This window comes from Temnothorax nylanderi, unplaced genomic scaffold (genome assembly GCF_030848795.1).
Source record: "Temnothorax nylanderi isolate EJ_2023f unplaced genomic scaffold, tnyl_v1.0 TNYL_tig0439_pilon, whole genome shotgun sequence".
Taxonomy (NCBI): Eukaryota; Metazoa; Arthropoda; class Insecta; order Hymenoptera; family Formicidae; genus Temnothorax; species Temnothorax nylanderi.
The window spans coordinates 40,001-63,129 of record NW_027249501.1 but is presented as its reverse complement, the minus strand read 5'-3'; the positions used below and the strand labels follow the sequence as shown (position 1 = coordinate 63,129).

Below are 23,129 nucleotides of genomic sequence, written 5' to 3'. Positions count from 1 at the left end.
AAATAATACCACCAAATATTCTCTACATTCTTAAATTCACTGGACCCATATCACAGGTTACGCTATGAACGTACGGACCAACAGAAATTGTTTCTAAGATGGGTTTCAGAATAACACCATTGCCTCAAATGGCTCGAAGAATGAAAACTAGTGTATGAGTAGCTTCTTTTATTGCATCTATATTAATTAAAAGTTAAAAAATAACTAAATACAATATTACCTCCCGGTTTCGGCAGATACTATACATATACATCTATCCACAATGATTCGTCCTGAACTAGATCTAAGTCCAAATAATGTCTACCCTGATCTATCTACAAGAATTATACGTGTGAGAGGCATATACGCATGTCTAAATCTTATAGATAGATAAGGATAGACATCTTCTTTGGATTTGATCGACTAAATTTAGTTCGAAATAAATCGTTATAAAAGGGTGTACAGTTGGATATATTTCAAATCATTGTTTACCACATCTATCAGGAAGAATCGAGATCGATGTGTCATTGTACTTTGATCTGTTCTCATCCGGTAATATTCATCTCATCTCATCTTTTTTTTCTTCTTCATTCGTATTTAATTTTATTCTTCTCCTAAGCGTTCGTTCTGAGGGTAAAGGAATTCCCTGATTCAATATCTCTTTATAACCGCTACTGCCACAAGATGATCTCAACTTAAAAGCTTTTTGGATGGTATCATTAGACCATCTGTCACCTCGTACAGATGGCCTACAGAGAGTTTTAATTTGATCGTCATTAAGTATTTTTCCGAAGTTCTGGCTGTGTTTCAAACAACACATTTCTTTTATTAATTTCGTTTTTTCATACATCAGTTGTTTAACGCGTTTCATCAGCCTTATATTTGATTTATTTAATTTGTCAATTATCTTGCTTGCTTGTTGAAGCTTTAATTTGGCTTGTTTTGCTTCTAATTTTGCCTGCTTAGCTTCTAACATAGCTTTCTGAATTTTTCCATCAGGCTCTTCTACAACTTTCTTAACGTCAACCATGTTTAATGGCACAGGTATAGCTGCTTGTGAAACAGGTGTTGACACTATTAAAACTGAATTTTCTTTTTCTTCATTGTGGATGTTTCTTGTCAATTCAGTAAATGATTCAGCGATATTAACTGTTGTTGAGTCTATTTTTTCTATACCTCTTGCTAACACATTGTCCAAAAAATCATTATCTGATTTGTATGCTGGTTCAGTTTTGACGTCAATCTAGAATGTGGATATATAACCAACAGTATTATCCTTTCTAAAAAAAGGCATGTTAAGTCGATAGTCGAATTTATTGTTGCCGCTTTTCCGCGATGCTGATTGGTTTTCTCGCTGCGCTTACTTCATTTGCAGCTGTCATCGTATATTTTGACAGTTGTGTGTATCAAGAAATTAATAGTGTAATAGTAATAGCATAATGTTAAAGCTAAATAGCGCGCGCGAAGCGCGCGTCTGTGGTGCTAGTTAATTATAAATTTGTGGCATGTAAATTCTTAAAAGCACACACATACATTTTATTGCAAACTACAGTAAAAACTTACATTTGAAGAAAGTGGATCTCTTTTCATGAGCAATATTTCATGAGCAATGTTTGTACTTTTTTCCCGCAAACAAATCGTCGGAATTGCACAACTTTTCAATTTTTTCTTTCCATCAACCCGTTGTCGTTCCCACATTTCTGGTGCAAAGTGTACCTGTTACATATAAATAATATTAATACCGATTATAAATGTTGCAAATAAAGATAAATAAAGCTTACCTCGCATACATAATACTTGCTGAACTTTGAAGGATCCAAGTCGGACCTACCAATATTATTCACCCATATGTTTCTTCTCTTTACATCTGTTGGAATGCAATGCATAGAATATTTTTTTTTGGAAGAATTACTGCACTTCAATACGCAACAAGAAGGCATCTTGTCTGTGACCTGTAAATAAATTATATATTCAAAAATATAAAATACTTAATTTTATAGATGTCGTTAACATTATTGAGGTTAGAGAATTAATAAATTATATGTTTGATTCTTTTAAAGAATTGTACAATATCTGACAGTTTCATAATTTATATAAGTCTACTAATATACTATAAAATCTGTCAATTTATTACTTTCTTTAATTAAGGGGATCCTGCAGCCGTATGATTTACCGACATTATCGTTTTCACATAAATCTTTTAATTGGCTTTATAGAATTGCAAAAATCTTTTACAGAATTAAAGTACGCACAAAAATCTAGGCTAGAACACGCGATTTTATATAAAAAACACCAAAAAATTAAAAATGTTACTTATTTGGGCACATACAGCTGTCACCTGACGACAATATTTGGTTAAAACAAAAATTCTGCAGTTTATACATACATAATGTTTGTCTCCTAGCCTTAGGAAAACATGTAGGAATAATATCGTGCAAGTAGAAGTAAGATTCAATGCGTACAATAAAAGAAAAATGTGAATTTTATTTTAGTACTGCAAATACGGATGCAGACTGACAAGAAGAGCAGCAACAGTAGTTGTCGAATCTTGCAAGAGATGGCGAGCAATCAAACAAGGACAGATGTCATTTCGTTAGACAAAGACAGATACTTATAGGGAAAACAAAATTAGAAAGGTTGACATTATCGACATCGAGGAAGTTCGTCTGTCACTGCAGGATCCCCTTAATAACGTTGAACACCTTTATAGCAGTATATGCACACTTCATAGCACTTTATACTGATTACTGCTTTTCATTTTTATCACTGTCATCACTGATTGGTGCCGCCATTGCGTATCAGCCAATAAAAATTGGTCGACAGGTCTATCGACAGGCTTTTACTTCTAGGGACTCTAAACCCGAACAATTCGCGGCTGCCGTTTGAGGATTTGCAACGCGCGCCGATTGGCAGGCCTGCCGTTCTCCCTCCTGCCGCCGTTCTCATTGTTGCTGTTTTGTGGCCGGTGTGTGGTGTGTTTGCTAGTTTACGTTTTTGGTTGTTTCCCTCGCGTGGAACGTTCCCCCTTGAGATTTCGTGGATTTTACGCGGCGCGTCACGTTGACAAAACAATCGGGATAATTGGGAGAAAACGCAGAAGGCTCGTCGGTGGTGGTTGTCGGCGGCGGCGGAGAATGGAAAATCTGGAGGAGGTGTTGCAGGCGCTCGACGAGTTCCAGAAAATGCGGCCGTCGGTGATCCCGCAGGAGCTCGAGGATTATCTGTGCTGGGTCGCAAAGACCGGCGATCCTGTTTACCAGTGGCCGCTGATCAAGACCCTCGTGCGGGAGAAGCTCACCCGCGTGATGACCGATTTCTACGAGAGCTGCACCACACTGGAGATCACGCCCTGTCCCAACGTCGACCACTTCAATTACGACACCATGAAGAGTAACCTGCTCGAGAGGCTCGAGTCGTTCGCGAACGCGCCGTTCACCGTCCAGCGGATATGCGAGCTGCTTACGGCGCCGCGCAAGGAGTATAATCGCGTGGATAAGTTCATGCGCGCCATCGAGAAGAACATCCTGGTGGTGTCGACGCGCGAGCCCGGCCCGATAACCAGACGTGGCGAGACCGGCGACGGTATGGTCAACGGATCCGTCGAGGAAGACGCTGCCTCCGTTACGCAGCAGCAACCGCTGCCACCATCGCAGCAGCAACAGCAGCCGCCACTGCAACCTTCCTCGCAGACGACGCAGCCGGCGGCGCAACCGGCGCAGCCGACCACGCAGGACGTCGAGATGGAGTACTGGGAGAAGGACTGCAGCTCCACCGTGACGATCAGCGTGCACACCGTCGACAATGAGCCGCCGCTCTTGCACAGCGGTGTCATACCGCCCGGCGACTCCGCGCTGGCCAAGAATCTGTTCGCGGACGAGGCCGTGCGAGACAAGTTCGAGCAGGCCGCCTCCAGAACGGATATCTCGGCGTCCAATTACATCACCGCCGTCTCGGACTTTTCTACCATATCGAATTTAAATTTGCAGCCACACGGACCGGTGCCGGAGGCCGTGGCGACCGCCGTTCCGGTTGTGCAGAGTCTACCAGCTGTCGGGACGATCTCCGACGACCCGGCGGTCCCAGGCGCCGACATCGCGGTGGCGATCATGAACGAGGACACCAGTTCTCAACCCAATTTAGACATGGAGAGCGAGGAGATTGAGGCGACGGCGGCAGCGAGTACCGCAATGTCCACGGCGACGACTACGACGACGGCGGCGACGGCCGCTACGGCGACAACGACTACAACGACGACAACGACGGCAACATCGACGACATCGACACCGACACCGACAGTGGCGGCGGCGGCGGCGGCGGCGGCGGCGGCGGCGGCGACGACGACGACGGTTACCGTGGTGGCGACGGTGATACCGTTGACGACGGATACCACGCGGAAGCTGCAAGCCGCTTTCCAAGCGAAACGCTTCGATTCCAGCGACGACAAGTGTACGGACAAGCCTGACGAGAAGACGACGGAGCCGTCGACGTTGGACCGCAGCGCGGAGGAGGAAATTGGGCGTCCCGTGAAGAACGAGGTGGCGACCTTGACCAAATCGAGTCCCGAGCGTGTGGATCTCAACGAGATGCCTCACGGTGAAAGTAGATTAACGGAAAATTTATTACAGACGGACGTCGAGATGAGATCCGACGCTTTGGCGGATAACGCCGAAAGTGTCGTCGAGGAAAGAGCTCCCGACAAACCGGAAGGGGATGAAGAGGGAGGAGCGTCGATCCTCGAGGACATGGATGAGGAAAGCTTGCGTTCCACGAGCGGCCACGACGCAAACGCGACGGCATTCGTCGAATCGCAGCCCATGGAGAAAAATAGCGCGGTTACACCCGACGAATGCGTGAGCGCGGTCATTGTATCCAGCAGCGAAGCGTTATACAAAACGGAGAAATCCGAGATACCCTCTAAAGAGGCATCCGCGACAATTTCTTCCACAGAGTGTTTCGCACGCGATCAACCTACTACGAGCCAAAAAGCGGAGACCGTGGAAGCGGTGGGTAAAGTTCTAGAAGCCTTTCCTACGGTAGCATCTTCCAACAGCAACACTAACGGACAAGAAGTGCAGGAGCCCGAATTCAACGACGATAACTTGAACATTATGGAAATTTCCACCGACAAGATGGCTCTTGTCGAGCCTATAATAGCGTCAGATCCAGTGAGCGTCATAGAAAAACCTAAAGAAGCAGCATCTGTAATTGAAAAACTCGATCCCATCTCATCCGCTGTCGAAACGACGGAGAGCCCTGATGATGTCAGTTGTCGATCTCCAAAGGACGATAAATTAACAATTGTTCAAGACGACAGTTTAGCAAATTTACAAGGCAATAAAGCGACGGCGTGCATCACGATAAAAGGGAACCAATCTTCTGTAATAGAGAGTATAGCCTGTAGAAGGGAACCGATGGAATTAATGGAAGTCGACGACGAGGAACCATTACCGACGTTTCAACAGGATGAACCTATGGAGCAGGAAACAATGGAGGAGTTGTCGAAAAGTTAATCTTGACTTATCTAATTGGTCGCATGTCTCTCCTTCCCTTTGTTTAACGTTTGATATCTATTCTTAAGATAGATGTCGGAATACGAACCAACACGTGAATATCTTTAGGGCTCATGCACAATGAGAGGAATAAGGAACAAGGAATTAAACAGAGAATTCATAGTCTTGAAGACACGGTCTTGAAAAAAGATGCGACCATGAATTCTCTCTATGTTTAATTCCTTGTTCCTTATTCCTCTCATTGTGCATGAGCCCATACGCATAAATAAGATGCTTGTGACGCGGTATATATATACATATACACATAATTTCTATAATCGGTAATTACGAATCAGGAGAGTGAAATTGTGAGCAAACGTTAGATAATGCTCAATGAAATTCTTGACATCCTAACTTAAATATTAATTGCTGCTTTATTTATTTTGGATTTATCGTTAGACTGAATAAGCTCTGATATTTACTTATATAAAGAGATCTATCGAAATGAATTTTCTATAACTCTGGGAGGGAAAAGAACACTGCCTACTCCTAAAAAGATTGTAATACTGTGAAACCGATTGTATAGAAATCAGATTTGGTAAACATTTCAATACGGATTTATACAAATACCACAGATATCTGCTTAGAATAAGGTTGTGCCTATAACTATTGTGTACATTGCATATTGGACAAGTATATATACCTAATGAAATAAATTTTTAAATAATGATGTATGAGTACGGTGCAGATTCGCGCTACATTTTACAATTGAGATGAATGAAAGCAAGCTTCGTTCGTAATCACAGCCTTATACTAAGTTCCGATCAAATCTGGAAATATGTAATGCCAAAGGAACCAGTTAATTCCGAGACTATGTTTAAAATTAATCACAGATTCGTTCCTTACAAAACTTTTTATAGTATATAGCAGTATTCGGAGACACCAGAACAATGTTGTTTCGAGCTGTCTACTAAAACTGCTAAGAACTAATTCGAGATCAATTATTTCGAATGTATCGTATATAATCGTTGTCGTAATCAGTATCTTCAAAGTTCATTTCATGATTTCTGCTATAATTAGTAGACAAGTATTTTTTTTTTGTACAAGTGTTTGCTACATATAAAAGAGAAAAAGACTCTCTAATAGATGAAGCGAGCTATGTTCTGTGAGCTTATAACCAGCTCTGTGTGATCAGATATTAGCATTCTGGTTCCTTCCGTTTCCTATGTTCCGACAAATAAGGAATGCGTGTTTAAAGTCGAGCTATATGATTATACACAGTAAATCTGAACGAAAACCTTAAAGTGGCCCATTGTAAACTGATAAAACTGACCTTATTAAAATCGATTCACAAATTAGGATCCGTTAGCATTATATCGAATCGCTTACAGTTACATGTATTTGCACAAAATGTTCACAAGCAGATTCGATGCGGTTCTACTTTTTTGAAACGTTATTAGAATATTGTAGGAATGGGATATTAATTTAAGAATTGATATAGATTAATAACACATAATATACGAATGTGGATATCTAAAAAAAAATAGCTGTACATTATTTTATAAAAAAATATAAAAATGAAATTGTCAATTTTTTCTATCTTTTATTCGTAGTGTGTATGTACCTGACCTTATTAAAAATAATTTTAATATTTTAAAGGAGATAGTAACACAAGAATGTGCGATCAGAGGGTGTTGTATTGCCGCCGCAATTGTAATAATTATACCTCGCCGTCTGTGCAACTATTTTCGCGAATGATATGTTACATATCTTTCTACAACATTCAGCAATAAACATATAGCACTAGATATAATATTAGACTCTTCTATTTTTTTTATTCCAATCAGATGTCTATACATTCCCTCCGAAAAATACGCTAATATTGTACAGAACTTTTTAATTTCAGATATTCAAAAGATGATAAATACATATATGTAGTATATACATATAATACATTGATAAATCATAAGAAGAACGTCATGACGTATCAGTGAATGATTACTATTCAGCGATTTCCGTATACCTATGCGAACGTTTGATGTTTCACTAATTTTTTGAAAAGGCCATGCTCCACGTTCATTAACTCGGTGTAAGTGCCGGTTTCCGCTACTTGACCTCCATCGAGCACCACGATTTTATCTGCGTTCTTTATTGTACTAAGCCTGTGAGCAATCGTTATCACCGTCCTTCCGCGGATAGCACGTTCTAAAGCTTCTTGAACGAAAGATTCGCTTTCTGCGTCTAAGGCACTAGTCGCTTCGTCCAGTATCAAGATTTTTGGTTTCTAGAGAAAAAAAAACGAAAGAACATATTACTTCGTACCCTGTGAGAAGAGTTGTTACTTTAATAACCACGATTTAAGCAACGATTTACCTTTATTAGTGCCCTGGCAATGGCGACTCTTTGACGTTGTCCGCCACTAAGGGCAAAGCCCCTTTCTCCGACCATTGTATCCAATCCGTCAGTCATTTTTTCTGCAAACTGCAACACATGCGCTTGTCTCGCGGCCTCTTCCACATCGACGTCCGTCGCAGATTCCATTCCGTATAATATGTTGTCCCTTATCGAGCCGCTAAAGAGAATTGGCTCTTGGGATACAATACTAATTTGGGACTTTACCCACATGGGATCGAGTAGACGGAGATCGTGGTTGTCCAAGAGTATTGACCCTTCGGTAGGGTCGTACAATCTCAATAAAAGTGACGCCACGGTAGATTTACCGGAACCTGAGGAACCAACGATTGCCGTCACACAACATTTCTCTATGTTTAAATTAAAACCTTTCAACACAGGCATCTTCTCTCGCGTTGGATACGCGAAGGAAACATCTCGGAACGTCACGTTGCCCGATAATTCTTTCCCTAAAATTTGCCCGCCCTCAATGGGAATAAGCGGCTGTCGATCGATTAACTCGAACAGACGAACATTTGCGCCTAGAGCCTTATTTAACTCACTATACGTCCTGGACAATCCGTTCAGAGATATGCCCACGTAACCGGCGTACAACAGAAAGGCGCTTAAGCTTCCAATTGTTATGTCGGAGTTCGATACCATGAATACTCCATTATAAAGGACTGAAAGAGCAATAGCGTTCCCGGAAAGACCGGTCATACCGAAGAACATTCCTCTATACAGACTCTCTTTGTAACACAGTTTGAGAACGTCTTGTAGTTTAGCGCTGTATCTGTCGATCTCGCGTTTTTCTTGCCCGAACGCCTTAACAGTTCTTATATTGCTAATTCTTTCCTCCGCCGTCGTATTGACCACTGCAAAACTACTTTGCAGATCCTTGGAGATTCTTTTCAAGATACGTCCCCAAAAGACAGCAACGACCGCGACAGGCGGTACTATAGCTAAGCCGAGTAAAGCTAGCGACGGCGATACATAAAACATCATGGACACTCCTGTAATGGCCATAATAGCAGAGCGCAAACCATCCGATACATTGGACGTGACAGCGGAGCTAATAAGTTGTGTATCTCCTGGAAAAAAAAGGATAATGAAACAAAATGATAGATTTTGATGCCTTAATGATACGTTATATCTGATTAAAAGCATGAAACGTACCGCTCAATCTCCCGACTAGTTCTCCCGTACTTTCTCTGTCAAACATTGCTGTTTCCTGTTGAAGGATAGCGGCGTACGCCTGTTTCCTAAGAGACTGCGTGATTCTGTGCCCCGCCGTCGACATTAGATAAACTCTGCCAAAGTTGCTCACACCGCCTATGAGAAATACCACAAAGAGAGCAAGCGTTAGCCGATTAAGGTTTTCTTTCATGTTCGTTCTTTCCACGGTATTGACAACGTCTATCACTTTGCCAAAGCAGAACGGGACGGCCATTGTTACGCTGGACGACACGAGCAACAAGGCGACGGCCTTCAATAGAGTCCACTTCTCAGGGGCAGCCAGCAAAAGTAAAGTCTTCAATTCCGAGCGTCTCTTCGCCTTAACCGCATGTACCACGGGCGTAGATGCGTCGGACCGGATAGCGTTGGTCGTATAGTGTCTCAGCCCGATGAACACGCGGCCCTTCCTCGAGAATCTGACGGCCTGCCTCGTCAGGTACAAGCCAAACAGGTACTTCTGCGACATGTCGACCCCGCAGCATCCCGGTTTTCGTAAGATACCAGAATTAGTCAACAATTTCCAGAGAATCGTCATGTTATACGCGACCCGATTATCACGATGTGCGACATGCGAGAATTTAATGAATGGTGAATGGACAATCTTGCAGGGGTCGGCCTTCGAGTCGGGTTAACCTAAACACAAAACAGTGTCATTCAGGATTTCATTGGAACATCGTGACTACGCGTATGTACGATCGGATACGTACGATCAGCTTTGCGGGAAATTGTCCAAGTTCTCCTGATTATTCTGTTGGTTGATTAGATCGCAATAATTCCTAATTGCACGCACCTCGTATGTGCTGATCAAGCACGAGAAATTCATCGTGGAATCATGTTCGAGACACGAGCTCTCTTCGAGTCTTCTTTTTTATTGTCACGAGAGAACGAATCGTCAAAATTATAAAGAAAATTTTCGCATATTTTTTAATTACTATGTACTAGTACATTGCCATGATTTCTTAATTATTATTAATTTATTGAGCGAAGTAAGCAAGACATCGAATTCGAACGACGGTCGAATCTGATTCGTTGGTTTTAAGAATATACACCAATCACATACTTTCTATATATTCAGTAGCGTGCTCACTTTGCCATCATTTCTGATGCCAAAAATGGCATCATTTGCCGCTGAATTGCACGGATGCGCTCTCATTCGCACGTCTCTATTAATTAATTAATTCTTATTAATTATTGTGAAAATTGCAAAAAGGTAGAAAACTTTTCTCCTACTCAGTTTAACCGGCTCTACCTACCCACGAATGTATACATATAAATATAACTTAATGGGAGTACAATATTAAAATTTGTATTTTTCTATCTCTGTTATTAGTATTCGTTCTATTTACAATAATAATCTTCAACGTAATTAATTTCTTGTTGCATTGAATATAGATTTTCAGCTTATTAATACTTTTTCCAAGTATTTCATATTTTTGGCACAAATTTTATCTCTATATAATAAATAGAATTCGCAAAAAAATTGACTATATAATAATAAAAAAAGGAAAACATGAAATTCAAAAAAGGTACGTAAAACAATAAGAATTTCTATAATTTTCTTACACATATATATGTATATTATTTTATCTTACAAACTATCTTAAATACTATTTAAGAAGTTTCATGGTTTGTATTTTATTGTATCTCATTGTACAAACATTTCTTTGGCGGTGTTTCTCTTTCATAAGTTTAAAAATTTCATATTTCAAAAAACACTTTGTGATTATAATATTAAAACTTGACACAAATACATATCTTAATATTACGTATATAACAAATAAAAAATTCAGAAAGAATAAAAATAAATATATTATACCTGTACAGTTATTTATATTTTGCTACCTACCCGATTTGATGTGGAATGCTCCAATAGCAGGATGACGCTTTGACGTGTATTATTGACGTTAGAGATATCATTAAAACGTTATTAATATGTCATTTGACGTCACTCTACTTCCTGAGCGTCCATATATTATACATATGCATCACAGCTTAACCGCAGAATGCGATTAAAAAACGCAAACACAGTTTTAGTTTAGTTTTTCGTCCATACATCTTTATAAAAAAGAGAAGGATTTTAATATACTTTTTTATAAAAATAATCGTAAAAAGTAAAAAAGTATAGAAAATTGAAAGATGTAATTTTCTCCAAAACGCTAGATCGATACTTTCCCTGCTTTATTTTGCTCTTTTTTGAAATTTTACTCCTTACTTTTTTTTCAATGTGCGAGTATGCCTATGTAAATTTCATTTCGCGTACAGAAAATACAATACAGAGCGGTATTTACAGACCGATATTCTATATTTGTGAGATCGCCTTTTAAGTACTTTTAAGTTGAGACTTAAGATCCGCAATCGCTTTGCATTTCAACTGCGAACCTACATGGAACACGGTGTATTTGAAGACATGAAGACCATTATTGAGACAATCTCGAATATGAAATCAGGCTACGAATATCATTCGTAAGATCGAGAGAAATGGATTTGGGATACTCCGGCACAGTCTTCGCAAGGTGCAAAATGGCGAGAGGTCTCGCGGCTCGCCTGGTCTCGCCATTCACACACACACAACACACACATACACGCGCGCGCGCCCAGTGACACACACACACACACACACACACACACACAGAGGCTCAAAAGCAGGCTCGCCGGGGGCGCGAGTGGGCGCGAGCGCGTGACGGTGACGGCGCGCATGTTGTGCAAACGTCTATTCCATGGTCTATTCCGCGCATGGTGTGTGCGTCGTGCGATGCGATGGTGTGTGCGCGGCGCGCGCGTCCGTCATGAGTCACAGCCGTCACTGGCCGTCACAGGAGCCCACAGCACAGCCCACACGGCACACGGCCACACCAGGCCACACTGGCCCACAGTCACCTCTCTCCGGTAGGTCGCGTTTCGTGTTTCGTGATTGAGCCTCCCTCGCACCGACGACAGGCGGAAGTGGGACTGTAGTCCCCGGGAGCACGTGGGAAGATCGCTCTCTCGCATCCCCGGGAGGCTCGCTGGCGCCGTTGCCGTCGCCACCGCCGCTGCTGCCGCTGGAGAAGATGGCTCTGTCGGCCGGTAATCGCGTCCCATCGCTCGTCGCCGCCGTCGCCGTCGCCGTCGCGTGCACCTAGTGTTGTGCAGTGTTGTGCGTGCGTGCTTCCCTCCTCCCGTACCTTCTGCCACCCCTGTCACCTTCGCACACCTCCACGCGACGGGTCCTCCTAAGGTGTTTGGCTCGCCCGCTCTCGTCGTTGCTCGTCTTCTTCGTGTGGTGGTTTCCTTTGACCGTTTCGCTTGCAATGTGTCCTTGCAAGGTTCCTTGGAGAACGTCGATCCCAGGACGGGGCTCCGTAATGATCGTAGCTCTCAGGGATTCCCGAGGGCGTTAAAGGTAGGGTGAAAGACCGAATTACTGACATATTCAGTAACATTGTTCATTCAGTAACATTTGATTTTATATATGTATATAAGCGCTGATACTTTATCTTTTTAAAATATTTTCTTCTGATTACTCCAATTGTAAACTTTAAAAATAAAATGAGAAAGTTTAAATAAAATTGATTTTTAATTTTTAATTAATATAATAATGACCAAGCTCAATTGCACCTAATACTGGTAACCTAAATCTCATTGTTCCTAACCCTTAACGTGAAGCGTATACGTGGGTCTATGGCGTCCGAGCCAAAGTGATATCGTAACTGTAAAACTTGCAAGTCTGTTAGCAGATATTAAATAAACGATGTTTATCAAAATGACTATAAAATCGTCAACTACAATGTAGACAGATGTTTCATGAATTTTTTCACATTTTTTAAAATACTTTAAGGTAGGGAAAAATAGCGTTGAATGTGACAGACCCATGTATACACTTAGAAGGTACCGAAAAAACGTATACACTTTAAGGGCTAATTCTGGCAACCAGATAAACATATTACTGGCAGTTTTTATATCCAAATTTTTTATTCCCGACTGCTGCCAATCAAAGGTTGGCACAACAGAGGAAATATTTGTTTCACCCAGATAGTTTATGTTGAAATAATAGAATACAAGATGCCAGTATTATGTTCATTTTGTGATTGATGTCCATAATACTGTTGACAGTATTAGGAGAAACATGAAAAAGTGAACATATCACTGGCATGAATAATTATATTATAAAAATTAATAATTTATTCCATATATATATTTTTTCTTCTTTAATTTCAACATTATTTTATCAGAAAAATGTGTTACCGTGAGACTTACTGTTCAAATTTTGCCTATAATCTTTGCAGCTACTTACATCTACTCTACTAATAAAAATGGACATAACTCAGCAGAAAAATGAGTTTCTCGGACTTCAAGTTTTTTTTTAATTAGTGGATTGGCTTTTAGTTTCAGTTTATTGTTATAATAATTATTAGATTTGTTAAAAATTCTATTAAAAATTAATAAATTAATATAAGATATAGTTTTCATATTTTAAAAAGTATTTTAATTTTGATTGACAGTAATATGGACACTGTCAGTAACTTGGTCTTTCACCCTACAGGAGAGAAAAACAGAGAGAAAGAGAGAGAGAGAGAGAGAGAGAGAGAGAGAGGGGCAGAGGATCGAAAGTTGCCCGCGGTTACACGTGGATGTTTTGTATCCGTTTGACTTCCCCTTTTCACACTAAGCATTTCGAAAGGTGAGTTGTGCAAATACAATTACATATTCAGTCACCTACTTGTGTCTTTTGTGCCTCGTAAAGTTTTCTTTTGTCGGAAGATTGTTGCCGATGATATATAAATGTCATTGTTAGATCTCTTTCTACTAGTTGTACGTTCCTGTACTTTTTGCATTTCAAAGTAAACGTATATACAGGTTTGTAGAGGAAGAGACATAAGTCACAGGAAATATACAATAAAAACAAACTGATCTATTTATTGTAACTGTTGTGGCTACAATGTCTATTTATTTTCAGTTACCTTACTATTACCGAGTAAAAGCCCGACGAGCGAAACCATGGATCAGACAAGAAACAGATCAAGCAGGCCGCGATTGCGGTCTCACGGTAACTCTGCTAGGGTGCTTGTGTTCGATCAAAACGAAGCTGAAGAAACTGCCAATAACGTGGAAGCAGAAGTGCACAAAAGTCCGGTACCACCAAAATTGGAAAGCAAAGAAGCTCCAGTTCGGCCTGGTTAATAAGATTTTCTTTCATATTAATTTGCATTACCTGAACCTTGTTGTTTCTTGCTATTCGTATGAAATAATCTATTTTGTTGAGTTATGCGATACATGTTACATCAAAATTATATGATTTCAGTTAGCGGAGAGTTATCAAATCTAGTTCGCATGAGAAATTCGATAGGAAAGTCGGCGCCTTCTCTGTCAGTTCATGTGGTTAGTATGTTTCAATCGACAAGCATGATAATATTAACTTATTTGTGCGTATATTTGGTAATAACATTCATTTTTTTCCAGCGTGATTTCAACATTTCTCGTCGCGCTGCTAAAGCGGCCCATCGCAAGTCTCTCATCGCAACCACGTCACCTACCTTACCACGTTGCCATTCACCTTTGTCAGGTACGTAATTTTTATATCTTTCTAATCATTTTTATCTTTAGGAATGTTACGTCTTTTCGTCAAGTACTTCTGAAAATACAGGGATGCCTTTATAACAATAATTAAACGTACACACAATGCATTTGATTTTGTTAGACTTAGAACATATTGAAATATTTCTGTATCCTGTCACCTAGTATCCTCGATAAATTAGATCTTAAAAGAATTCTATCGTAGCATAAATTTCATTTATAATTAGCGGAGAGATTTTTTTTATTGTTTACTGATTTACTTAATTATTCAATGATGTAGTAGATTAATTTTTTCTACTGCTTGTTTCCCGAATATAGCATTCGTCCCGATAGTAGGCAGTCCTCTAGAGAGCCCTAGGATGTCATCCAGTCCACACTTTGCTTTTGCTCCAATTAAAAGGTACCTACTTTACATTTATACCGTTTGTCCTAGGACATTTAAATTAGTCCGATCTGATTGCTCAAGGAGGTAAGATGACGTCGTTGAAAAAGCGCTATATCTTCCGCGTGTTATGTAAATAGAAAAGAAAAATGGTGAGACAAAAACTGCACTGTGCGAAGTTTGTGAAAAGAAGCGAAAGCATGATAAAGAAATGCTTGTAAGTTCTAACGTGATACGAGCATCAAAACTTCAAGAAATGCCTTAATGTCTTTTTATGATTTATTAATTTAAATAAGATTCTTGAAAAGAGAGAGGGATTTTTAAACGCATATAACATTATGACATTCAAGAATTGGCGGAGGTGCTACAGGAACTGGCGATGGCAGAAGATGGTCAGTTGCTAGTTTACCGTCCAGTGGCTACGGAACAACACCTGGTTCCAGTAATGTTTCGGTAGATCGATTAATATGCGTTGAATACCTTCTGTCCGCGCTAACCACGATTTATAATTTGTCATTTGTATTCCGCTAGTCACAATATTCGAGCCAAGAACGTTTGCATCAACTGCCAAATGTTCCCACCAAGGACGAGCTACGCATGTTATCTTGCCATTTCTCCAAGCCCGGGACACCATGCTCCTCCCATCCAGGTTTCCCAGGTTCTAGCATATCTAGTATTCCGGGTAGCGCGTCTCTCAGCCTTGAAGAAGAAGGCCGTCGATCGCCGTTACATCGTCCACGTTCCCGAAGTTTGAGGTATTGCGTATAAACGATTGCGTATGCGATCTATTAAAATTTCTTTACTGGCTGCTACTCAACAGTTTTTAATTGATCGACAGTTTTTAAATCACGATTATTATACTGACAAATATATTGATTTATAATTTTTGCAATTGCAGCAGTCCAAGTCGATCACCTGTTCTTGACAGCGAAATTGTTATGATGAACACTTTATATAAAGAAAGATTTCCAAAGGTATTATCGATTAATTTTGTGTTTATTGTCAAAGAATGTTTATTAAAATAGCCGATTATGTCAACCGTGATAATTACATTTTCAGGCAACGCAACAGATGGAAGAACGACTGACCAATTTTATTAATGAAAACAAAGAGATAGATGAATATGAGGTAGTGGCTAACATGACGCAAGATTCATTACCAATTTTACGCTTTGTACATCATCAAGTAATCGAAATGGCCAGAGACTGCTTGCAAAAATCTCAGGAAAAATTAATTACAACGAGATACTTTTATGAGATGAGCGAGAATCTGGAACATCTATTAATGGAGGTACGTATATATATATATATATATATGAATTGTGACTTTTTTTGTCGAGACATATAATGATTATTGCAATTCTTTTGCAGACAAAAGATAAGTCTTTAGAGGCAGCAACGAGATTAACAGGACTTATAAAGAAGCTACTATTAGTTATATCGCGTCCAGCTCGTCTATTAGAGTGCTTGGAATTCGATCCTGAGGAATTTTATCATTTACTCGAACAAGCAGAAGGCCAAGCTAAAGTCAATGCGGGAATAAAAGCCGATATTCCTCAATATATCATTACAAAACTGTCCTTAAATAGAGATCCTATATCCGGTATATATTTTTAATTTTCTAAATTAACGCAATATATTCCTAAACAAATTTATTATTTAATTTTCTCATATGCAGAACTTGCTGTAGAGTTGCAGGAAGACTTGAATAAATTGGAGGATTCGGCGAGTTCTAGCGATAGTAATCTGCAAGTGACATCGAGTCCAAATAAAGACGATGACAAATCTCAGCGTATTCCGTGCGAAAGTGATTACGAGGTATTGAAACTTATTAGCAATGGCGCATATGGCGCTGTGTATTTGGTCAAGGAGAAGACGACTCGGCAGAGATTCGCCTTGAAGAAAATCAACAAGAATAATTTAATGCTACGAAATCAAGTGGAACAAGTGTTTGCTGAAAGAGATATAATGAGCTTCACGGATAATCCATTTGTAGTCTCTATGTACTGTAGTTTCGAAACCAAGGTATGCGTGTCACGCTTCATTTTTATTGCGGATTTTATAATATGATATATATCATTAATCATTAACAATTGCTTATCCTTTTCAGAAACATTTGTGCTTGGTAATGGAATACGTAGAGGGAGGAGATTGTGCGAATCTTTTAAAGAATATAGGTCCACTGCCACCAGACATGGCAAGATTTTATTTCGCAGAGACTGTCTTAGCTGTCGAATATTTACACAGTTACGGCATTGTACATCGAGATTTGAAGCCCGATAAGTAAGATCGTATGAAACAGAAAAGAAGAACATGTATTAAATACACAAGTAAAATATCGATAATTATTTTTTTTATAGTTTACTTATCACTGCCCTGGGACACATCAAGCTTACTGACTTCGGCCTCAGTAAAATGGGTCTAATGTCCTGTAAGTGTATGAAAGCTTTAATTGTGATATAACTAAAAGGGCGAAGTAAAAAATAAATAATTGTCCGCGTTTAATTTCAAGTGGCAACAAATCTTTACGAGGGTTATATCGATCGAGACACACGGCAATTCTCAGACAAGCAAGTGTTCGGCACACCGGAATACATTGCTCCAGAAGTTATATTGCGCCAGGGTTACGGTAAACCGGTCGACTGGTGGTCAATGGGTATTATATTGTACGAATTTCTAATTGGCTGTGTTCCATTCTTTGGCGAGACACCCGAGGAATTATTTGCTCATACAGTGAACGGTAATTTTTCTTTTTTCGTTTCTAATTTAATCTTTCGGCTTGATACAAGACGAAATATTCTCTCGCAAACAGTATATTGCATGATAAATAATGAATTTTATTTCCTAGATGATATCGAATGGCCAGACGAGGATGATTGGCCTGTTCAACCTGAGGCGAAGGACATTATAACAGTTCTTCTACATCAGAGCCCTAGGGATCGACTGGGAACTAGTGGGTCGCACGAGGTCAAGGAGCATCCATATTTTTATGGAGTAAACTGGAACAGCTTACTTAGGCAGAAAGCCGAGTTTGTGCCACAATTAGTTAACGATGAGGATACAAGTTACTTTGATAGTAAGTATCAGAGATATTGCGATACTATTATAATATTTTATTCAATCTGTGAATATTTATACTTAGAGTCTATGCTAAATGGTTATAGTAGTGGTATAATTTTCTATTTTATCTGCCATTATTGAAATATATTATCCTTGTAATATTTCAGCTCGTATGGATAGGTATAATCATGATTTAGGCGATGACACAGACGACACCGATGATTCCCCCTTATTCGGATCGTTCTCCTCTTACTCGCCTCAGTCACGCAAGATTTCGCAAACGCGTCCACCTCAGTTCAACTCTGACGTAGAATCGGACGCTTCCAAAAAACAACTCTTCCGCACTGAACTTGAAGGCACGTTCGCGCAATTGTCTCTCGGATTGACTGCGTCGTCGATCGCGCCGCTATCCAAACTGACCGATTCACAATCCGCACAATCATCTGAGAAACATCGACCGCCCTCCTCGTTAATAAATAATAGTTCCTGCGCCGAGAATCAAAACAGAATCGACAAGCTCAACGCTACGTCGTCATCCTTCGTGACTCCCGGCGCTACGATCTCATCGGGCAACGAGCCGCAACTGTCAGCCGTTAAGAGTACCCAGGCGGAAAGAACGTCGATTAATCTGAGTACACCTGATTCCTCGCAAACCGAGTCCGATGACATTAGTCCTCAGATCCAGAGAAAGCGGCACACGCATTCCCGTGACAAGCTGCCCAGGTTCAGTATATCCGTTGATGATGAACACATGTGAGTCATTCATTCACATCCTCGCAACAACACAATTTTCTCTCTCTTTTCTCTTTTTAACTTAGTTTTTACTCTTAACTCTCATATACATTTCCAATTTTTGTATAATTTGAGTTTATATACAAATAATATATAATTAATTAGAGAATACTATTATAGTTTTTATTTTACAATATTAACGTGTATCTTGTCTAATAATCAACGTAGCTGCCATGTGTACATTTAATAAATCTCTAATTCATTTTATCAATTAGATAATCGTATCTAATAATTATAAAATCTAATATTTTTACTCTCAGATCAGGTCTTCCACACACATCCTCACAGTAATATAATTATATTTCTCTTTTTTCTTTTTAGTTTAATTTCTTAACTCACACGTATACGCTTCTAATTTCTATATTAATTTATACACTTTACTTTATAGTTTTTATTTTATAACATTGATGTGTAATTTATATAGTAATCGACAGCCATTTGCATTTAATAGGTATATCTAAAATTCATTTTATAATTAAATAATTGTGCTCAATTATAAAACTGTAATTTTTTTGTAAGATCAGATCTTCCACAATCTCACACTAATATAATTATTTTTTTTAAGTTTAATTTTTTTAACTCTTGTATATTTCTTATACTCTAACTCTTGTATATATTTCTAACTTCTATATATATTAATTTAACACTTTTGTGTATTTTACTTTACAATTCTTATTTTATAACACTGATATGTAATTTACATATTAATTTACATAGACATAGTCATTTGCATTTTTGATATCTATGATACATTTAATGATTAGATAATGAAGTATTCGGTATTTATAAAATTGTAATTTTTTAGATTGGACCTTGCAGCGGCAAATAAAGACGCAGTGGAGGAGAGCAAGCACAATTCCAGCACTGACTCCTTCGAGTCTTTCAGCGCCATATCTGTGTTACCATCCGCCCGGCAGAAATCTCGATCCGTCATAAAATCGGCCTCGACCAGTGGATTGTCGTTAGTGATCCCGACCAGCGACTTTGCCTGTATGTATTTCTCAAGAATGTACAATCGAGAAAAATAGTCTCTAACATAGAGGCTAAACTGCACTTGCACTTGCATGCTTCTTCTCCTCTAGTAACCGATTGACCAGCTGAAAGCGAGACTTGTAAAGGCAGAAGCTTGTTGCAAGTTTTACGCGCTATATCTGGATCGGATAGCATTTTTGCTCTTCAATGAAGCGGTTTAAAATTCGTTTATTTCTCATTTGAAATATGTATCTTTAGATGACGCGCCGCTGAATGTTCAACCTATCGAGTCGCCTGGTGGATCGTCGACCGCGTCTTCAAGGGATACTTCTCCGTGCCGCGAGCTCAGTCCTCTTGTGACTAGTCTGAAACCGCCCATTATCATTCGTCGAGGACCATGCGGCTTTGGCTTTACCGTACACACCATCAGAGTTTACTACGGCGACAGTGATTTCTACACTATGCATCATTTAGTAATGGTACGTATAAATAACTTACCTTAATTATTCTAATTATTCTAAGAATGCTAATCACAGCATACTTCTCAAACTACCAGCATTTTTTATATACTAACTCTAAAATCATCGTCTCTATCTGAATTTGATGGAAATTCTCTCATTATATCTCACTTTTAGAATTCCTTATTTAAAGATGTTGTCAGTTCCGCATTGTTCCTTTTCAACATACTTCTGAATTTGTTAAAAATTTATTATTATTATTTTTTATTCCATATTAATTTTTATCTGTTATCCGAGTGCTATTATTATTATAGCGTACACTCTATTTTGTACTCCGTTCTATTCATTTCTATATCTGTCATATTTAATTCTTATTATACGTTATAATTAGTAATTAGATGAAGTACCTTACAAATAGATTCGAATCTGTTGGCATAATTTCAAATTCTCTATGATTACTTCGAAAAATAAAAGTAATACTTTCAAGGAGACTCGAATCTGGATGTAATGGGTTTGAACCTTTTATAAGTACCTCGAAAAACAAGAGTGTTAAATCTTTATACATTACATTCTTTAAACTAACAATTCCATTCGAGTACTATTTGTAAAAGACTCGATTCTTTACAACAGAAACTACTTGTACGTATATTTCGAATCCTGCAGGTACTTTTTCTAAAATTTGAAATTAATTAGTTGGAATCAAATACTTCGCAAGTACAATACTCGTAGTTCGAATCTTAAAAAATGAAACTTGAATATTGAATTTAACTCGGATTTTTAAGTGCACATTGAACTTAATGCCATCCCTAGTTGTGATACATAACATTTTAAATTCTGTGTTCTATTTTTACTTGTTACCTTGCGTTTTATCTTCAAATTTTGCGTGTTTTATTTCACTCTGTCGAGGAACAACTTTGCTTCTTCTCTCTAAAATATTTAATTCCAATATTTAATTCCTAATAATTTCTAATTTAATTTTATATAAATCACTTTCTATAGGAGGTTGAACAATCCAGTCCTGCATTTGAAGCTGGTTTAAGACCCGGCGACCTGATAACGCATATAAACGGCGAGCCGGTGCAGGGCCTGTATCACACCCAGGTCTTGCAGCTGATGCTAAGTGGCGGTGATCACGTAACGTTACGCAGCACACCACTGGAGAATACCAGCATCAAGACTGGCGGTAGGAGGCGTGATCTTGCGCAGAGTAAACTGGCGCGCCGGACGCTGCACAAGCAACGGAAGCAAAAGCGGGATCACTCAGACAAGAAGCGGAAGACGTCCCTTTTTAAAAGAATAAGTTCCAAACGGGCGAGCGTAGAGATGCAGCAGGTACACTGGGAAATTTTGCTTGTACCATTGACTATGAATTATGTATTTCGTGACATCTGTATACTTCAACTGTACTCTATACTAGATTACTAATCACGATGTCCCGTTGTGCGATGCATCTAATGTTGATTTGTCAATTTTGCACAGCGAGACGTGCAGAAGAATTACGTCATTCTTTTACACGCTATTGCAAAGAAAAAAAAGAGAACTGAAGAAACTTTAAAGCACCAGTATATACGCGATTACACACTGATTACGTTAAGTGCATTTTCTTTTGCAGCCGTTAACTATCAGTTGTCCATTGTCAGCACCCATTTTGTCCAGCGACAGCAAACCTCCACTTATGGTATGATTTCTTATACATTCGCTCATCTTTCCCGTCGATCTCCATCGATGTCGTTTCTGTTCGCTGCGCCGTTCTGTTGACAACATTGTATTTCTTATGCGATTACACGGCTTTTGAATGCTATTCCACACTCTGCAAATAATTATTGCGTTCAAGAATCTTTATACAACACCCACGATTGCCAGTTGTTAACAATACATAAAGTTGTCCTATTATATCGGATTGACTCGTTTCACAAAACGAGATGTTCCATGAACAAAAGAGTACTCGTACTTTCGCACTGATGAATTTTGTAAAAAATTTTGCAGATGGCCGCGGGAATTTGCTCGCCCTCGATGGTCACGCCTAGCCGATCGTTTCAGTCGTTTACGCGTTCGCAAGAGGCGTCACCGTACTTCACGGCGTGTTCAAAATCTGTCTGCAGCCCGTCCCCGCCGACGAATCGCGCCAGCACAGACTCTTATCATTCTGCCGGAAACTCGAGTCCGTGCTCGAGTCCGAACTCCTCGTCCCCGGGTTCGAATACATCCGCGGGTAATTTGTCGGGCATCTCGAACCAATCGCATTATCAGCGGCCGAGCACTCTTCACGGTCTCAAGCACAAGCTGCATACGGCCGCGAAGAACATCCATTCGCCGAATCGCAGAAAGTCCGTGGGCCACATACCGCTGTCGCCGTTGGCTAGGACACCGAGTCCGTCGCCGATCCCCGCCAGTCCGACGAGAAGTCCAAGCCCGCTGGCGTTTCCCACGGGCCATCAACCCGGTAGTTCCAACACTACGCAATCGTATAGTCCAGGTATAAAAAAAGATGCAATTATATAATTTAACATTTTGATTGTCGCAGCGATTACGTATGCAAATTACGCTTTTGCGTTTCTCCGAAAATCGTGGCAATCAGAGTAAAAGTAAAATAAATAAGCGAATAAACGATAAACACAAAAATAACTAAATATTTAAGTTTTTATTTGGTCACCTGATAGCATTTTCTATCGGTAGTCTTGATTTAAAAACAAACGGAGAAAGATTAAATAAATAATTTATAAATTATAAAATAAATCATTGTAAGGGAAGCCAAATAGCATCAAGATTTTTTCTTCGAAGTACTTTACTAACATCATGTCTTCTGACCTTTGTTTCT

General features: G+C 39.5%; 4 protein-coding genes across 11 annotated transcripts in view; 2 read left to right on the top strand and 2 right to left on the bottom strand.

The window, feature by feature from the left end:
• Window positions 1–153: 153 nt before the first annotated feature.
• LOC139782769 (uncharacterized) lies at window positions 154–2,608 on the bottom strand. 3 transcript variants are annotated; one of them, XM_071721818.1, is made up of 4 exons: window positions 2,366–2,608; window positions 1,761–1,931; window positions 1,543–1,695; window positions 154–1,222 (listed from the first exon to the last, which is right to left on the bottom strand). In XM_071721818.1, exons 2-4 carry the CDS (start codon window positions 1,917–1,919, stop codon window positions 539–541), a joined length of 996 nt encoding a protein of 331 aa, XP_071577919.1. In that variant the 5' UTR covers window positions 1,920–1,931; window positions 2,366–2,608; the 3' UTR covers window positions 154–538. The 3 variants fall into 3 exon arrangements, with proteins under 3 accessions (XP_071577919.1, XP_071577920.1, XP_071577921.1); XM_071721819.1 differs by having other exon boundaries at window positions 2,309–2,385; XM_071721820.1 differs by lacking the exon at window positions 2,366–2,608 and adding an exon at window positions 2,114–2,260.
• Window positions 2,609–2,907: 299 nt separating this feature from the next.
• LOC139782767 (uncharacterized) lies at window positions 2,908–7,058 on the top strand. 2 transcript variants are annotated; one of them, XM_071721816.1, is made up of 2 exons: window positions 2,908–4,514; window positions 4,605–7,058. In XM_071721816.1, the coding sequence occupies exons 1-2, from the start codon at window positions 3,114–3,116 to the stop codon at window positions 5,487–5,489; spliced, it is 2,286 nt and encodes a 761-aa protein (XP_071577917.1). In that variant the 5' UTR covers window positions 2,908–3,113; the 3' UTR covers window positions 5,490–7,058. The 2 variants fall into 2 exon arrangements, with proteins under 2 accessions (XP_071577917.1, XP_071577915.1); XM_071721814.1 differs by having other exon boundaries at window positions 2,909–7,058.
• A 220-nt stretch (window positions 7,059–7,278) lies between these two features.
• On the bottom strand, window positions 7,279–10,540 carry LOC139782768 (ATP-binding cassette sub-family B member 10, mitochondrial). Its single transcript, XM_071721817.1, has 4 exons — window positions 9,803–10,540; window positions 9,036–9,728; window positions 7,842–8,950; window positions 7,279–7,752 (listed from the first exon to the last, which is right to left on the bottom strand). Exons 2-4 carry the CDS (start codon window positions 9,628–9,630, stop codon window positions 7,492–7,494), a joined length of 1,965 nt encoding a protein of 654 aa, XP_071577918.1. The 5' UTR covers window positions 9,631–9,728; window positions 9,803–10,540; the 3' UTR covers window positions 7,279–7,491.
• Window positions 10,541–11,759: 1,219 nt separating this feature from the next.
• Dop (microtubule-associated serine/threonine (MAST) protein kinase dop) overlaps window positions 11,760–23,129 on the top strand; it is a 17,057-nt gene continuing 5,687 nt past the window's right edge. The window contains exons 1-22 of one of the 5 annotated variants that reach the window (XM_071721810.1): window positions 11,760–12,477; window positions 13,618–13,755; window positions 14,032–14,250; window positions 14,377–14,453; window positions 14,535–14,637; window positions 14,967–15,048; window positions 15,381–15,483; window positions 15,562–15,785; window positions 15,929–16,004; window positions 16,090–16,320; window positions 16,401–16,632; window positions 16,720–17,054; window positions 17,140–17,312; window positions 17,390–17,460; window positions 17,542–17,769; window positions 17,878–18,105; window positions 18,257–18,842; window positions 19,687–19,871; window positions 20,112–20,332; window positions 21,311–21,643; window positions 21,924–21,989; window positions 22,298–22,787. In XM_071721810.1, coding sequence (XP_071577911.1) covers window positions 14,073–14,250; window positions 14,377–14,453; window positions 14,535–14,637; window positions 14,967–15,048; window positions 15,381–15,483; window positions 15,562–15,785; window positions 15,929–16,004; window positions 16,090–16,320; window positions 16,401–16,632; window positions 16,720–17,054; window positions 17,140–17,312; window positions 17,390–17,460; window positions 17,542–17,769; window positions 17,878–18,105; window positions 18,257–18,842; window positions 19,687–19,871; window positions 20,112–20,332; window positions 21,311–21,643; window positions 21,924–21,989; window positions 22,298–22,787 — 4,222 coding nt within the window. In that variant the 5' untranslated portion in view covers window positions 11,760–12,477; window positions 13,618–13,755; window positions 14,032–14,072. Of the gene's footprint in view, window positions 12,478–13,617; window positions 13,756–14,031; window positions 14,251–14,376; window positions 14,454–14,534; window positions 14,638–14,966; window positions 15,049–15,380; window positions 15,484–15,561; window positions 15,786–15,928; window positions 16,005–16,089; window positions 16,321–16,400; window positions 16,633–16,707; window positions 17,055–17,139; window positions 17,313–17,389; window positions 17,461–17,541; window positions 17,770–17,877; window positions 18,106–18,256; window positions 18,843–19,686; window positions 19,872–20,111; window positions 20,333–21,310; window positions 21,644–21,923; window positions 21,990–22,297; window positions 22,788–23,129 lie in introns of all 5 variants that reach the window. The other 4 variants (XM_071721811.1, XM_071721809.1, XM_071721813.1 and 1 more) reach the window with 4 other exon arrangements.

Bases quoted from the DNA above. Each gene is read 5' to 3' on its own strand.
- LOC139782769 (XM_071721818.1), bottom strand. From the start codon at position 1,919: ATGCCTTCTTGTTGCGTATTGAAGTGCAGTAATTCTTCCAAAAAAAAA. The intron at 1,696-1,760 runs GTAAGCTTTATT...TATATGTAACAG, and splicing joins GCAAGTATTATGTATGCGAG to GTACACTTTGCACCAGAAAT. The intron at 1,223-1,542 runs GTAAGTTTTTAC...TCCACATTCTAG, and splicing joins GAGATCCACTTTCTTCAAAT to ATTGACGTCAAAACTGAACC.
- LOC139782767 (XM_071721814.1), top strand. From the start codon at position 3,114: ATGGAAAATCTGGAGGAGGTGTTGCAGGCGCTCGACGAGTTCCAGAAA.
- LOC139782768 (XM_071721817.1), bottom strand. From the start codon at position 9,630: ATGACGATTCTCTGGAAATTGTTGACTAATTCTGGTATCTTACGAAAA. The intron at 8,951-9,035 runs GTACGTTTCATG...TTTTTTTTCCAG, and splicing joins ACTAGTCGGGAGATTGAGCG to GAGATACACAACTTATTAGC. The intron at 7,753-7,841 runs GTAAATCGTTGC...TTTTTTCTCTAG, and splicing joins TTGCCAGGGCACTAATAAAG to AAACCAAAAATCTTGATACT.